General features: G+C 36.4%; 2 protein-coding genes across 7 annotated transcripts; both read left to right on the top strand.

Annotated features, from left to right (window-relative positions):
* Positions 1–567: 567 nt before the first annotated feature.
* On the top strand, positions 568–7,863 carry LOC129883171 (uncharacterized WD repeat-containing protein C2A9.03-like). 4 transcript variants are annotated; one of them, XM_055957795.1, is made up of 10 exons: positions 568–758; positions 1,867–1,968; positions 2,808–2,975; positions 3,078–3,164; positions 4,658–4,792; positions 5,256–5,366; positions 6,404–6,495; positions 6,578–6,683; positions 6,920–7,006; positions 7,257–7,863. In XM_055957795.1, the coding sequence occupies exons 2-10, from the start codon at positions 1,888–1,890 to the stop codon at positions 7,668–7,670; spliced, it is 1,281 nt and encodes a 426-aa protein (XP_055813770.1). In that variant the 5' UTR covers positions 568–758; positions 1,867–1,887; the 3' UTR covers positions 7,671–7,863. The 4 variants fall into 4 exon arrangements, with proteins under 4 accessions (XP_055813770.1, XP_055813749.1, XP_055813762.1 ...); XM_055957774.1 differs by having other exon boundaries at positions 574–758; positions 1,867–2,010; XM_055957787.1 differs by having other exon boundaries at positions 574–746; positions 1,867–2,010.
* A 1,277-nt stretch (positions 7,864–9,140) lies between these two features.
* On the top strand, positions 9,141–14,793 carry LOC129883198 (DEAD-box ATP-dependent RNA helicase 42). Of its 3 annotated transcripts, XM_055957821.1 has the most exons (3): positions 9,141–13,214; positions 13,639–13,674; positions 14,221–14,793. In XM_055957821.1, exon 1 carries the CDS (start codon positions 9,325–9,327, stop codon positions 12,679–12,681), a length of 3,357 nt encoding a protein of 1,118 aa, XP_055813796.1. In that variant the 5' UTR covers positions 9,141–9,324; the 3' UTR covers positions 12,682–13,214; positions 13,639–13,674; positions 14,221–14,793. The 3 variants fall into 3 exon arrangements, with proteins under 3 accessions (XP_055813796.1, XP_055813789.1, XP_055813781.1); XM_055957814.1 differs by having other exon boundaries at positions 9,141–13,674; XM_055957806.1 differs by having other exon boundaries at positions 13,639–14,793.
* The last annotated feature ends 1,448 nt before the right edge of the window (positions 14,794–16,241 follow it).

Here is a 16,241-nt window from a genome sequence, read left to right on the forward strand (position 1 = left end):
CGGGTAATTTTTTATTTTAATTATATACATAATAAATTGATTCGAATTGTTCCACTAATGTGGTTTTGGCCATGTTCGAAAGACTCTTTACGTGTAGTTTAAAAAATACATATTAAGGATTATATTAAAGAGTTTATCAAGTTTTTTCCATATTTGTCAACCATTAGGGTGATGTATATACGAATAGTATTAAATATCGTATAGTAATAATAATTGAATAGTGTTTATTATTATAATAGAAAACAAACTCAATATTATATGTCACAATTTACTATATATAAGAAACTATTATAACTATCAAAAAGAAAATAACACTTTATTTGAATGACTATTACATATTCTTTCATAATATACTATATTATATTATAATTTTTAATAAATATAATATTTGAATAGATCATATTATTTTTCATTAGTTACGATAATTAATCACACAAAATTTATATTATATAAAATAGTGAAATTTTCCATTGTTACATAATGATGTCTAAAAGGAAGTATTGAAAAATAAGGAATTGAGGGTCCCTTAATCTTGAAATTTGGGCGCGTGGGTCTGTCTGTACTAACAATCTTTTACAATCATACCAAAGTGATGGCACAAAGCTTCTTTGGCCGACATACCATGATTTATAGAGCATAGATCGCTATCATACAAACTACATATAATTCATTGGGAAACAAGTCATTTTATCTTGCTTTTTAATCATCTGAGAGACCTAACTAATTCTTTCTCTGACCCAGAGAAGGTAAATTCTTAGGTACTGTTTTTGGAACTCTCTTTTTTGTTACTGTTTTTGAGTTTATGTAGCCTTTAAATGAAACCCCAGATTCAATTCTTGAGTCTTTGGGGTGTGTGTTTGTTGGTTTGGGGTTTGGGGGTTGGAAGAGTTCTAAATGGTGTCTGTTTTTGTGGGTTTATTGGATTTTTGCTGAGTTTGCAGAAAAATGTCATCTTCTTTTCCTTGATTGTATAGAGCATAGATCGCTAGCATATAATACATTGGAAAAGAAGGAAAGAAATAATTTTTCTTGCTTTTTAATCATCTAGGAGACCTAACTGGTTCTTTCTCTAACCCAGAGAAGGTAAACTCTCAAGTACTGTTCTTAGAACTCTCTATTTTTGCTGTTTTTGTGTTTATATAGTCTTTTAATGGAACCCCAGATTCATAGAATTGAATTTTTTTTCTTGTTGGGTTTTTGCTGTTTGTGGGGTTGGGGGTATTAGGAAGAGAAAAGATCATTCTTTATTGCTTTTCAATTATCTTGGATATTTTTTAAGAGAGAGCTCTTGGCTCTTTCTCTGAACCAGAGAAGGTACATTCTCAGGTAGAGTTCTTAGAACCCTTTTCTTTTTGCTATTTTTGTGGTTTAGTTAGTCTTTAAATGCAACCCCAGATTCATAGAATTCAGTTTCTTCTTGATGGGTTTTTGGTATGTGTGGTGGTGGGGGGAGGGGGAAGGTTGTTGGGAAGAGTCTACATGATGTCCTGGTTTTGTGGGTTTATTGGATTTTAGCTGAAATTTGTATAAAAATGTCATCTTTTTACCTCTATTTGCCTTTTATTTTGTGTGTGTTGGGGGGTGGGTTGGAAGAGTCTAGATAGTTCCTGGTTTTGTGGGTTTATTGGATTTTACCTGAATTTTCAGAAAAATGTCATCTTTTTTTCTTTGATTTGCTAGTTTTCCAGGGTAGCCAGCAGTTTTAGTTCTCCTACTTTCATCCCCTAGAGATATGTGAATGTTAATATTTTTGTTTTTGTTTTTCTTCTCCTCTTTTGTCTTGTTCTAATTTGGGCCTTTCAGTTTTGTTTCTCTATATCTGGGAATACAATGTGTTTAATTTTATTGAACTTTTCTTGAACTTAGGGTTGAAGGGTGTGGGAAAGCATGTCTAACCAAAGGGTTGATCGATTGGGTTACATGAGTCTTGATGAAGAGATGGCAGACTCGATGGATGAATTTGAAGAGGTATTCTACAATGAGGATACGAACCTTGATGACTTTGAGCTGGTCAGCACATATACACTTTGATTTATTCCTATTCTCTGGTGGCTTATGTGTAGTTTTGCTTTGATACTGTTGAATTGAGTGACCACCTCAACAATAGTGAGAACTCGTTTATCTGTTTATGTTAGGTTTGAATCATTCCCTCTAAGATCAGGCCTGACCAATTTTCCTTTGGCCCAACTGCGTTGAAATTCCTTTGATGATGCGTGTCAGTGAGAATTGAATCGAGGACCTTTGTCTGATCTGATGCCATGTTAAATAGCAACCACCTCATCTAAAACATAATCTGTTGCTGAGAGAACATGCTTATTTTGGTGCGACATTATGTAGAAAAAAATATGATTTTCCAGGTAGTCTAGCAGTTTAGCATATAACTGTTTTGATGTATACTAGATTCTGCACTCTGGATTTGTTTATTGGTGTTGTTACTTTTGGGAAACGAAATATACACCTCTTAAAGATGTTCTTCATTTGAATAATCTATTGGTAGACAGTCGAGCAGTGAATACTAATTGCTCTTATTGAATTTGACACTAGACATATTACTCTTTTTACTTTTAGGCTTCATTTCTCCTATTTGTTTGATGGAGTAATGACGTAACCTGTTTTTCTAGTGAGTCATATTTCATCAGGTGCCGAGGTTCTGTGACGAGTTTTTGTATTTTGGTCTGTATTTTGAGTTACCTTGAATTATTGAAATTACACATCAGGTGAATGCATGAATATGTGATTACTTTGGTCAGTTGGTGTCAAATATCCAATGGTGTATTCACTTCTTTTCTTTCCGTAATACTGTGTAGGTAACAGAAGGGACTGACACATCCGCTGCACAAGCAAGGAAAGGCAAAGATATACAAGGTATCCCTTGGGAGAGATTGAATATAACGAGGCAAAGCTACAGATTGACAAGGCTCGAACAATACAGGAATTATGAGAACATACCTTTGTCAGGAGAAGCTGTAGATAAGGTCTGTACTTCCATTATTTATTTCTTTTAAGGATTTTAATTCTGTATTTCCAAAGTATATGGTTATAAACTTTGCTGTTCTTATATGTTATTGCTTTGTCAGGTATGTAAACAGGTGAAGAAGGGTGGCAACTACTATGACTTCTTTTACAATACAAGATTGGTGAAGCCTACCATACTTCATTTTCAGGTATGCATTTATTTTATAGAGTAGGCAAATACTCCGAGGCCAGTTGTGATTTTCCACCTATTAATGAACCTGTTTGTATCACTTCTGGTTTCAGAGAAAGATGGATAAGTTGTCAATCAAACAATTAGAGGGGAAGTCGGAGCTGCTTTTCTTGCAGCTATGTTTATTTTTAATTTTCTACCATATGCTTCTGCTGAGTTTACCCTATGCTTCAGCCGTTCTTTTTTACTTGCTGCTTCTATATACAAATTTTCCTCTGTGGGACATTGAATGATGTGAGGTTTACCCAAGAGCTGTAAAATCATCCCTGATATATCTCTCCACCTTGTGTTGTACCCATTTTCTGGAATAATGATGAAGGATTTCCTGTTGCCTAACCAAACCTCATTCCTCACGAAACACCCATAACTATTTAAATTCTGGTACACCCTGTATGTATAAGCCTGAATCTTCCTTCCCCATCATCTACAAAGATCATCAGTTCCTTAAAGTAGCTTATTGGAGCTCCTCACAGACCCATCTGAGATTCTTCTCACCGATCTTTAGTTTGCTCCTGAAAAGCCGGCTCCTTTCTATTAATAAAATCCGCCTGTTAACATTTTCACTAATATCTAAACAATTTGAAGGATTTTCCTCCTGACAGTATAATGAATAACTTATTGTCTTTGTATTCTTCAAATTCCCAGTAAATATGTTATCGAAACTTTTTTCCTTCTTGCGTGAAACTACGGATGATAGGATCCTTAATACATCAACTATGGCTCAATCATAGCAAGTTGGGATGGATGATAGGTTCCCTTTCAAAGAAACAAAGTATGGATGACAGGTGGTTTTTTGGGTGGGACATAGACATGTATATAGTTTCTCAATGGATGACAGGTTACTAATTAGTGGCAGAATATAGAATAGCTAAATTTTAAACACTGGCACATGAAATTACGAAAATTTGGGGGATATAACGCATATAATCCCAACTTATAGTATACAACAACAACAACAACAACAACCCAGTGAAATCCCACAACATGGGGTCTGGGGAGGGTAGAATGTACGCAGACCTTACACCATATAATCCCAACTTATAGTATATGGAAAGGAAACCTTAGAAATGTCTCCAAAACAATTGGAGCATATATTACTTTCATTCATTTTAGGAATACAGAATATGACAAGAAAACTTAGCAAGCGTGCATAAAAACATGCCTAAAATATCTGGGAAGTCTCCTCAATTAGGGATTGGTCAAAGATAAAGGAAATGGGATGGGTTTCTGAATCCTGATCGTGCCAAGACAAGAAATTACCACAGGAGGCTCTCCATCGCATGTCTGATTCTCTTGGGTTAACTTCTAAACTGACCAAAAAGGAATCTGTTAACTACTTATTTCTTCGGAAAATTTCGGTTTGTTCTATGGTGTTTGCCTCCTAAATATTTTTTTTTGTTTTCATTTGCTGAGAATAATTTTAATGATCTCTTTGTGCCACTTGTTTTGCAGCTAAGGAACTTGGTTTGGGCTACTTCGAAACATGATGTGTATCTTATATCGAACTACTCACTTATGCACTGGTCATCCATTTCCAACAACTTATCCGAAGTCCTCGATTTCTCTGGACATATAGCACCGTCAGAGGTAATCCAAAATGCACTTAGTGACCTTCCTTTTCTATTTTAGTTTCTAGGGTACCTGTAGTTCTTCTTCATGCTGGTGTCATGTTTCCATGAAGAGGACTCTTATGTGTATGTATCTTATCAATTCTTTCTTCATGTTTCCATGAAGAGGACTCTTATGTGTATGTATCTTATCAATTCTTTCTTCTGTTAACATGGCGGTGGAGTTCGAAAGAGCACCCATCTACCCCCACCCGGCTCGTCTAGAAGACAGATACTTTTAGAAGCCCCTCTTGAGTTATGGTTTTCATGATGTTTTATGTTTTTTTACCCCTCCCTCGGAGTTGGAGGTGCAGGGTGCTTACCATCTGAGCACCCCTCTTGTTAAGATGTTCTCTTTGTTCCAATTAGATGTCAATATTATTTATTGTTTCTTCCCTTATTGATTATGTCTTACCTACTCTTTTTATTACTTTGGCCTCTAGAAACATGCAGGAAGTTTGTTAGAAGGTCTAACACAAACACAGATCAGCACAATGGCAGTGAAGAATCGCTTTGTTGTTGCAGGGGGCTTCCAAGGGGAGCTCATTTGTAAGGTTAGTTGGGTTTATTTTGAGTGTCATTAAGAAGATATAATACAATAAGTTCCCAGAGAAAATTCATGAAATCAAAGAGAGGTGGCGGAGGCCCCTGGTCTTTGGTCTGGTGGTAAGAAAGCAAGATGTGTAGGCAAACCCTGTCGCAGATAAAAGTCTTGTAAGGGTAGAATGCTGGACTCATTATCCTCTGAGTTCTGAACTGTGTTGTCACTTGCCCTCGGGTATTTCTCTGTTATAAAAAATGAGAGGTGGAAACTGACTTTCTATCAAATGTTCAATTGACTTACAATGTGATGCGCACCTCTAAGCTAAGCAGGCCCACATAACAGAAATCTTGACGGCCTAACTATATATGGATATACAATTAATATGGAGTGTATTTGCTATTGTTGTGATAAATAATTTTGTGACGGAGTGATTTAGTTTATCATATGAACTGTAGTATTATTTTTGTAATGAAAATGTCAAAAACTGTTTATTTGTTGTTGTTACTCCACCCTTTCCAGATCCCTCTTGTTAGATTTCACCAGGTGTGTTGTTGTTGTTGTTACTTGAGAAGTGCTTTATACTCTAGAGAACAAAGAGGTATTGGCAAAACTGAAGTGAATATGTAGGAATTTTGGGATTTCACTTTCTTCTTCAAGTGAGTTTCCAGGAGTGATTTTGTGGAAAACTTCTCCCGGAACAGAAAAATGCAAGAGAGCATGAGATCACTTTTCTTATTAATCAAATGCAAAGATTTTACAACAAAGTTATTTTCTTGTACTTTCTTGCTGTTTCCACAATAATTAAATGTACATAGAGGTAGATTACATTAGAGATGGATAGGGTCATGTTAACTTATTGGCAAGCTTATTCAAGTTTTTTTCTTCTGTTGTTCTTGAGCATTTTCTTTTTAACATTTCCTGCTCATATAATATCTATTGATAGCTCAAGACTAGCAAGACTTGGATAATTAAATTTGAATGAAATTGCATCTTTATACCGCATGCGCCTTTTGTCATTCTTATTTAACTTAGCTTCATATAATGCAGTGTCTGGACAAGCCAGGTATAAGCTTCTGTGCAAGGACCACTTATGAGGATAATGCTATTACAAATGCTGTCGATATATATGATAGCTTGAGGTAGTATGAAACTATGAATATAATATCAGCTGCTGGAGTAGTTCAAAATTCAACCTGATTAAACGTCTCAGTTCTTTTGCAGTGGGGGGCTTCATTTTATGGCAGCCAATAATGATTGTGGTGTGAGAGAGTATGATATGGAGAAATTTCAGCTTATGAACTACTTCCGGTTCCCTTGGCCAGTGAATGTCAGTTTCTTATCTACCTTAACTGTTCTTTTTATTCTTTCCTTCACCATTTATTTCTTGTGGCCGGGAAGGCAGGGTGTTGTAATTGACATCCCATCATAGGCCTAGTGAACACACTTTTTTTTAGTTAATAATTCTGATTGTGAAATTGAAGATGGTGCATCTGTCTTTAAGTGCTGTTCAAAGATGGAGCCTCTCCTCTCATGCATTCATAATTTCATTGGTTATTTATGCAGCATACATCAATGAGCCCGGATAGCAAGCTTCTTACTGTTGTTGGAGATGATCTCACTGGCTTACTTGTTGATTCCTGCAATGGAAAGGTATTAAATTGCTACCTTCAAATGAAATGAAATGAAAAGTTTTACATCGTGTGCCTACCTCGTATCAGTTCTTCATTCAGAAAGTGGAGTCTGAAGTATGTTGGTCATTTCTTGACTGCATTATTTGGCATGAATCTATGAACCAATTGCAATGAATTTCACTTTTGTTTGTTTCTTACATTTTTCATACTGAGTCCTCCATTTTCTGATCCCATAAATCTGTTCTAATCAAAGTTCTTTACTGTATCAGACAGTTGGCTCGATTGTTGGTCATCTAGACTACTCTTTCGCGTCTGCATGGCACCCTGATGGCCGTACATTTGCGACTGGGAATCAAGATAAAACCTGCAGAATATGGGACTTGAGAAACCTGTCATCACCTACAGCAGTTCTGAAAGGAAACATGGGTGCTGTCCGATCTATTCATTACTCATCAGATGGGCGGTTCTTGGTGGTGGCTGAACCTGCAGATTTTGTCCACATTTACAATGTTGAAGGAGAGTACAAGAAGCGTCAAGAAATTGACATGTTTGGCGAGATATCCGGGGTATCTCTGAGTCCAGATGACGAGTCTCTTTATATCGGAATCTGGGATCGAACATATGCAAGTTTGCTGCAATACAACCGAAGGCATTCTTCCGAATATGTTGATTTGTTCACATAAACCTACTGATGGTTTGTTTCTTCACCGCGGGCCGATGTACTGGGGAAATTAGGTTTCCTCATAGATGATGAAATGATTAAATTCTGGTTTTTGTTCATGTTGAACTCTAGGAACTTGGCTCAGTTTTTGATCCTGGTATACCATGTACAGTGTCCTCAAGAAAAAGCCTTATATACACAGCCTATTTCAAGTATAGTCAGACCTCTCTATTACAACATTTTACTTTTGGAACCGATTTTTCATGTTATATGTTATATCGTATGACATGTTTCCTATAACAATATTTCGCTATAGCAACAAAAATGTATCCTGACAAGCGACCGTGTTATAGATAGATTTGAATATACAACCTTTCTGCTTGTATTGTGCTTTCAAATGAAAATGGCATGGTGATCTTTCTCTTCATGAAAGATTATTGCTAGTGATGAGCAAAATCGGTTCAAGGAAAGCATAATAAAGCAGTTCAGGAAAAGTATCTTTGGCCCAGGGAAATCATAACAAAGCAGTTTGCGAAAAAAATAACACAAGTGAAGAAATCACGAGAAAATACTTAAGATAGCATGACAAAATATTTTAGAACCAAATGAAAAATAATAATAACTACAACAAAATAAAACTTCTTCCGTTCCATTTTATGTGATACTATTTGATTTGGCACGATGTTTGAGAAAAAAAATGACTTTTAAAACTTGTGGCCTAAAACAATACTTAGATATTTGTGTGGTTGTAAATCATTTTATTAAGGATAAAAGGGAAATTTAAAGTTAAATTGCTTTTATTTATAATAAGATAATATTCTTTTTGGGATGGACTAAAAAGGAAAGAATAACACATAAAATGGGAAGGGTGGAGTATTATAATCAAAGTACAAGAAATAATATATAGTAGGAGAAATCGAAGAACAACAAACTACTGAGTAATACTATGAGTATTAGGCCAGTACTTAACTACCTAATAACTTTCTATCCTAATCTGTATCTTCGATAAGTTGAAGTTGTGCCCCTTGTCTAATCACATTTCCCAGTAGGCCAGTACTTTTCTGGCCTACCTATACCCCTCTTTAAATCGTTTATAGTCAACAATCATTTCCCACATCTTATCTTCAACTGAGGCCACTTTTACCTTGTCTTGAATATCTTCGCTTTTTATCAGAGCTCACCTAGTAAGCCCACACATTCATCTCAGATCTTACCCCTACTGTGACGGAGAATTATTTTTCAAAAAAATATTTTATAAAAAATAAGTTAAAATCAATAAAGTTAATTTATCAAATATCTAAAATAATTCAAATCAATTAAGTTGGTTTTTCATCTATACGACTATTATCAATTTTATCACTTTTTTAAAAAAATTTAATTGCTTTTTTCTTAAAACTAAAATCAATTTTTTATCATTAATAAAAATCAAAAAAAGAAATTTTGGATTTGGTTTGGCTTTTTCTATTTTGCAACTCCATTTAAACTCCACTCGACGTATAAAATAGTACACCAAAAGAAATTAGGGTTTGAAAACCAGCTTCTGGAAAATAATTGGTGATTTCACCGGAGATAATTGGGGATTTTGCCGGAATAAGCTAGTGTACCGGCGGTTTCCTGATTCCGGTTGCTTCCGGTAGCGGTGTATAGCTTTAGCCTTCCGAGTTCCAACTATCTAAATGGAAGAGTTGAAGCACAAGTCGAAGAGAGAAGACGAATCGAAGAAGCGTCACCGTGATAAGGAGGATCGAGATCGCGACAAGAGGGACAGAGACCATCACCATCGTGATAAGAAGGATAGAGAGACAGAGAAAAGCAGCCGCTATGAAAGAGAGAAAAGTGCTGATAGAGATAGGGCAAAGCACAAGGATAGGCACAGTAGAGGAGATAAGGAGCGTGAAAAGAGCAGCAAGGTTCGTGATGATGATGAAAGACCTCGAGATAAAGTTAAAGAGCGAGAAAAAAAGGATAAGGAAGATCGCGAAGAAAGAGAGAGGGAGAAAGAGAGGGAAAGAGAGAAGGAGAGGGAGAGGGAGAGGGAGAAGGAGAGGAAGAGAGATAGAGAGAGGAGAGAAAGGGAGAAGGAGAAGGAGCGGAATCGTGAAAAGGATAGACACCGGGAAGTATATGAAAAGGGCAGTGATGATGAAGTTGATGACAAGGATCGTGAAAGGAAGAGGCGAAAGAGGGATAATGATGATCATCATAAGGAGAGGGATCGTGAAAGGAGTAGCAAACCAAACAACAGGCTCAGGGAAGACAGCACTGATGAAGTATCAGCAGAAAAGAATCAGAAGAGTCGAGAAGAGGATCTAGCGGAGGAGCAAAGGAAATTAGATGACGAGATGGAGAAGCGAAGGAGGAGAGTTCAGGAATGGCAAGAGCTAAAAAGGAAAAAAGAGGAGTCTGAGAGGGAAAAGCTTGGGGTTGATGCAGGTGCTGAAGAACCTAAGTTGGGCAAGACTTGGACATTGGATGGTGAGTCTGATGATGAAGATGCTGAGGGGAAAATTGGCATGGATATTGATATGGATGATAGTGCCAAGGTCATGGATGAAGAAAATGGAGCTGACAAGGTAGTTAGTTCTAGCATTGGATCTGATTCCCCTGTTATTCAGAATGGCGGTGATGGTTTAGTTGACGACGATGAGATTGACCCGTTAGATGCTTTTATGAACTCTATGGTTTTGCCTGAAGTTGAGAAGCTTAACAAATCTGTAGTCAATAGTTTGGATGGTGAAAGTTCCAGTTTGAAAGAGAGAAAGAGCAAGGAAGAAAAGCCTAAGATGAGCATGAAGAAAACCATGGGAAGAATTATCCCTGGTGAAGATTCAGATTCAGATTATGGGAACATTGAGAATGATGAAGATCCTTTGGAGGAAGAAGATGATGAAGAATTTATGAAACGGGTGAAGAAAACCAAGGTTGAGAAACTATCATTAGTGGATCATTCAAAGATTGAATATCCTCCTTTCAGAAAGAACTTCTACATAGAAGTTAAGGAAATTTCAAGAATGAGTGCTGAAGAGGTTTCTGCTAACAGGAAACAACTGGAATTGAAGATCCATGGCAAGGACGTTCCGAAACCAATCAAAACATGGCATCAGACAGGACTGTCCTCCAAGATGCTAGACACTATCAAGAAGCTGAATTATGAGAAGCCCATGTCTATTCAAGCTCAGGCTCTGCCAGTAATTATGAGTGGCCGAGATTGTATTGGGATTGCTAAGACAGGTTCTGGTAAAACTCTGGCATTTGTATTACCAATGCTGAGACATATTAAGGACCAGCCTCCTCTGATGTCTGGAGATGGTCCTATTGGGCTAATAATGGCCCCTACTAGAGAGCTTGTGCAGCAAATTCATAGTGATATTAAGAAGTTTGCAAGAGTGATGGGTCTCACCTGTGTACCTGTGTATGGAGGTTCGGGTGTTGCTCAACAAATAAGTGAATTGAAACGAGGAGCCGAAATTGTTGTGTGCACTCCAGGTAGGATGATTGATATACTCTGTACAAGTGGTGGGAAGATTACAAATCTGCGAAGAGTAACCTACTTGGTCATGGATGAAGCTGATCGGATGTTTGATATGGGATTTGAACCTCAGATCACAAGAATTGTCCAAAACACACGGCCGGACCGTCAAACAGTCCTGTTCTCTGCAACTTTTCCTCGTCAGGTCGAAATACTAGCCCGTAAAGTGTTGAACAAGCCTGTTGAAATACAGGTAGGTGGTAGGAGTGTTGTGAACAAGGATATAACACAATTGGTTGAGGTGAGGCCAGAAAGTGATAGATTCCTTCGTCTTCTTGAATTACTTGGTGAATGGTATGAAAAAGGTAAAATTTTGATATTTGTTCACACACAGGAGAAATGTGATGCTTTATTTAGGGATTTGCTCAAGCATGGCTATCCCTGCCTCTCCCTTCATGGGGCAAAGGATCAGACTGATCGTGAGTCCACCATATCTGACTTTAAAAGTAATGTATGTAATTTGTTGATTGCTACTAGTATAGCAGCTAGGGGCTTAGATGTCAAGGAGCTTGAACTGGTAATCAATTATGATGTTCCGAACCATTATGAGGACTATGTTCATCGTGTTGGGCGGACTGGTCGAGCTGGTAAGAAAGGTTGTGCCATCACATTCATATCCGAAGATGATGCAAGATATGCACCTGATCTTCTAAAAGCTTTACAATTGTCGGAGCAAGTTGTTCCAGATGACCTGAAATCTCTTGCTGATAGTTTCATGGCAAAGGTTAATCAAGGACTTGAGCAAGCACATGGGACTGGTTATGGTGGTAGTGGTTTTAAATTTAATGAAGAAGAGGATGAAGTGAGAAGAGCAGCCAAAAAAGCACAGGCAAAAGAATATGGATTTGAGGAAGATAAATCAGATTCAGAGGATGAAGATGAAGGAATAAGAAAAGCAGGTGGTGATCTCTCTCAGCAGGCTGCCCTTGCTCAGGCTGCTGCTCTTGTTGCTGCTTCCAAAGCGAGTATGGCTTCAGCAGCAGCTCCAGTTTCAGCTGGTCAGCTTCTTCCCAATGGTGGATTACCTGTTGCATTGCCTGGTGTACTTGGTATTAATATTCCAGGTGCAACAGCAGTTACTGCTGGGAATGGACTGTCAGTTGGCTCTAATGATGTGACAGCCAGAGCAACAGCATTGGCAGCTGCCTTAAACTTGCAGCATAACTTAGCAAAGATTCAGGCCGATGCAATGCCTGAACATTATGAAGCAGAGTTAGAGATAAATGATTTTCCTCAAAATGCTCGTTGGAAGGTTACACACAAGGAGACTCTGGGTCCTATTTCTGAATGGACAGGAGCTGCCATCACCACTCGAGGACAGTATGTTCCACCTGGCAAGGTACCAGGGTTTGGGGAAAGGAAGCTGTACTTGTTCATTGAAGGCCCCACGGAGCAATCTGTCAAGAGAGCAAAAGCAGAATTAAAACGTGTTTTGGAGGACATTACCATGCAAGCATCATCACTTCCTGGTTCGGCTCAACCGGGCAGATACTCAGTTGTATAAGAAGGAATGCAGTTGTCATTTGATGTTTCATTTTTGTCTATTATCTTTTCCGGGCAAATTATTTCCTAAGTTTTGTTACTCGATTTAGAGATGACTTACTTTGTAATGATATAAACAGGTTTAACTAGATACATGATTCTCAGTGATCAACCATGGTTAGTTCCTCTCCTATATTATTTTATAAATCCTGTTCTCTTCAACTTGATTCAATTATCTGTATTACTTGATTCCTTTACTGATAGTACCATCAAAGCTGCTATTTGAATTGAAACTGCCACAGGGAGATTACGTAGAGTTGCACAGGAAGAAGCGTGGTATTCAGTCACCCCGACTAATATCTTGTTAGGAAAGAAAACTGTGGTAACTTTTATAACACAATTACTTGAATTTCAATTTACTCATGTTATAGAGTAGCAGAATTGCTTGAATTTCCATGCATGGGGAATCATCATATGCACAAGGTTGATGATGATGTTCATGAAGGCACTGTTCCAGTATACCTAATGGACTGTGAGACGACTACAAGAGCAAAGGTATGTTGACTGGATGCAGTGTTGTCTTTCCATCTTCTTTGTGGATTTGGTGGTAAATGAAAACAGGTACTGACTTTGTAAATTTTAAAATGTTAATCCTTTTTTTTAAAAAAAATCAAGTTTAAAATGATAAACGTTCTGCTTGTAGATTCTTAGCAACACTATTAAAAAAACAAAAAGAGGAAAGAGAATGTGTAGTGCCTATTTTTTTTAGAATGAAGAGAGAGAGAGAGAGTGGGAAGTGCCTTTGCCGAAGATATTGTCATTCCCTTTGCTCTTTATCTTACTTGTCCAATGGATTGTAAGCTTTGGTTTACTTGCTATTATGAGAGTGGAAAGTTATCTCAATTCATCAATTAGATTTTGTTCATGATTCCCCCATCCTGAAGACTATATACAACAAAAAGATACTTTTCCCTTACAGGTCAGGTCTATTGCCGAGGACAAGATGTTAAGAATGGTAAGATCTTGTAAAAGGAAAATTATGTACTGTTCAGTCATCTAGTTTCATTTGCTTAGTTGGTTAAACTGAATTTACTTGCTGCTGCTAGCACGTGCCCAATGTTCTTAACTTTCCCTTGTTAGAGTCTACTTTCTATGTACTTCTATTTGTCTTTGAGGTTGAACGGAATGTGTCTTTCTGACTTTTTAATGCTGTTCTCGTGTTCATATCCAAGCAATGGAAGAGAATGGTCACAAAAACAACTGTTATTGGACCAAGTTTACCAAGAAACCTCCCAAGTTTGAGCGATGTATCCATCCGACAGTTTTATGTTTCATGAAAGCTCCTGTGAAAACAACCTTCCGTTTTCAATGATACATCCGAGTGTATAAATTTGATGTTAGGTATTGTTATTCTCTTGCTGCCAATCCAGGTAAAAGTCGGTATAACTTGGTCTTGTCTCTTCTGCTGGAGAAGTCGTATTAGGTTAAGATGTGCTTTCAATGCTTGTTACTCCATGTTCACTTAATTGCTCGTGATTCATTTCTTTCGGATGGTATGCAGGACAATAGACTCGAGTGACGGAATAGTCCTGAAAATGATGGTTTGTTTCAATGCTGTTCTCCTTGTGCAGTATTCGTGGACAGAGGAGAAAGGGATCATTTTTTGTGTTAATTGACATACATAATGATCTCTATGAATCTCATCAGAAATTTTCTGATGCAGGTTTTGACAGTGATGTAGAACACCTAAGTATTGAAGCAACTCTTGAAATTTACCATTCATTTATCCGATATGTTGTGTTTTACAGTCTGCTCTAATGGTAAGATCGTATCACGTGATGTGTGGGTTATAGGAGCATACACCAATGGTTGAATCTTGCTGCAAACAAAATCGCGGTTTTAACTGGGAAAGGGTAGTGGGGGTGAGTCAATTATTCTTCGAGTTTTGAATTGGTCTCCATTAGCCCTCTGAGATTTCTCAGTTATAGAAAGGACACAACAATCGTGTTCCTTTTCAATCAACGTTTTATGACATCAAATTCCATGAGCTTTGAGCTATCGTTGATATAGTAAACAAGCTTCACGACGGGCTATATCTTGTCTGAAAAATGACATTAATGTTTTGCTTGATCCATTTATGGTGTTTGTTATAAGTTGAATCTAGATGTGATTCAATATGTTGTAAATTGTGAATTAGTTTAGCTTGATTTGAATGTTCCAAATATGTGCTTGTATAGAGTTACAATTACCCCAAAAATAAATCAAAATGCAATAGTGGAACTGTACAACATGGTTATGGAAATAAATCATTGGAATAGTAGTGAATTAGAATGAAGGAAAATACTTATGAATATTAGATACAACAACAACAATTCAGTGAAATTTCACATCGTGGGGTCTGACTTATGAATATTAGATGTTCATACTAAATCAATTTTACTTAATACATATCATGTCTATTTATTTGGTGTAAACACTTTACGTGAGCAAGTTTTTATCCAACATAAATGTATATAGACGATTCTTTTTCAATTTTACTTAATACATATCATGTCTATTTATTTGGTGTAAACACTTTACGTGAGCAAGTTTTTATCCAACATAAATGTATATAGATGATTCTTTTTCAATTTTACTTAATACATATCATATGTCTATTTATTTGGTGTAAACACTTTACGTGAGCAAGTTTTTATCCAACTTAAATGTATATAGATGATTCTTTTTCAATTTTGCTTAATACATATCATATGTCTATTTATTTGATGTAAATATTTTACTTGAGCAAGTTTTTATCCAACTTGAATGTATATAGATGATTCTTTTTATAATATAGTTTTGCCGACCCAAACCTAAAACAAGAAAAAAAAACAAAAATAATCACCAGTGTGCCATTTACCCACTTACCTCCACTAGCTGTCCAAAATACCCACCAAAAAGCACATCTCATTTAAGATACCTTTCTTGCCTTGCCTAATAACTTGTTTGGTCACATTTTTGTACATATTATATTGAGTGAAATTTTACGTGTAGGATTTAAAAAGAATAGTGCATGTAAATCATATCATTATCTTATAGATGTACAAAGACTATTTTTAGAAGAATCTTTATTCGAGTACAATAAATTAGAGTAAGTATGAAAGAAAAAATGATAAAGCAAAATTTAGAGAGGATAAAGTGCATACAAATTATATATTTATCTTGTGAAGGTATAAAGACTGTTTTCAGAAGAATCGTTGGCCATGTATAACAAATCAGAGTAAGTATGAAAAGGAAAAATGACAGTAAAAAAAAGATGACAACTACTACAAAAATAGTAACAATAATAAAATAGATCAATAACCGAAATATCATAAAAAAATTGATGGCGGTAAAAAGCAAAAGCAAGACACCACGAATAAAGTTCTACAATGATAAACATGACTAAGCCTAAGAGTTTTGTAAAAAAAAAATTTAGAGAATTAAAGTATTTGATCAATTTTTATAGAATAAAATAAATATCTTTGAGTAATAGTACAAATTGTTTTTCTTCAAAATTCCTTCTAAAATCTTGAAGAACATAAATTGTTGCTTTAATATTAA

Source organism: Solanum dulcamara, chromosome 1 (genome assembly GCF_947179165.1).
Source record: "Solanum dulcamara chromosome 1, daSolDulc1.2, whole genome shotgun sequence".
Classification (NCBI taxonomy): Eukaryota; Viridiplantae; Streptophyta; class Magnoliopsida; order Solanales; family Solanaceae; genus Solanum; species Solanum dulcamara.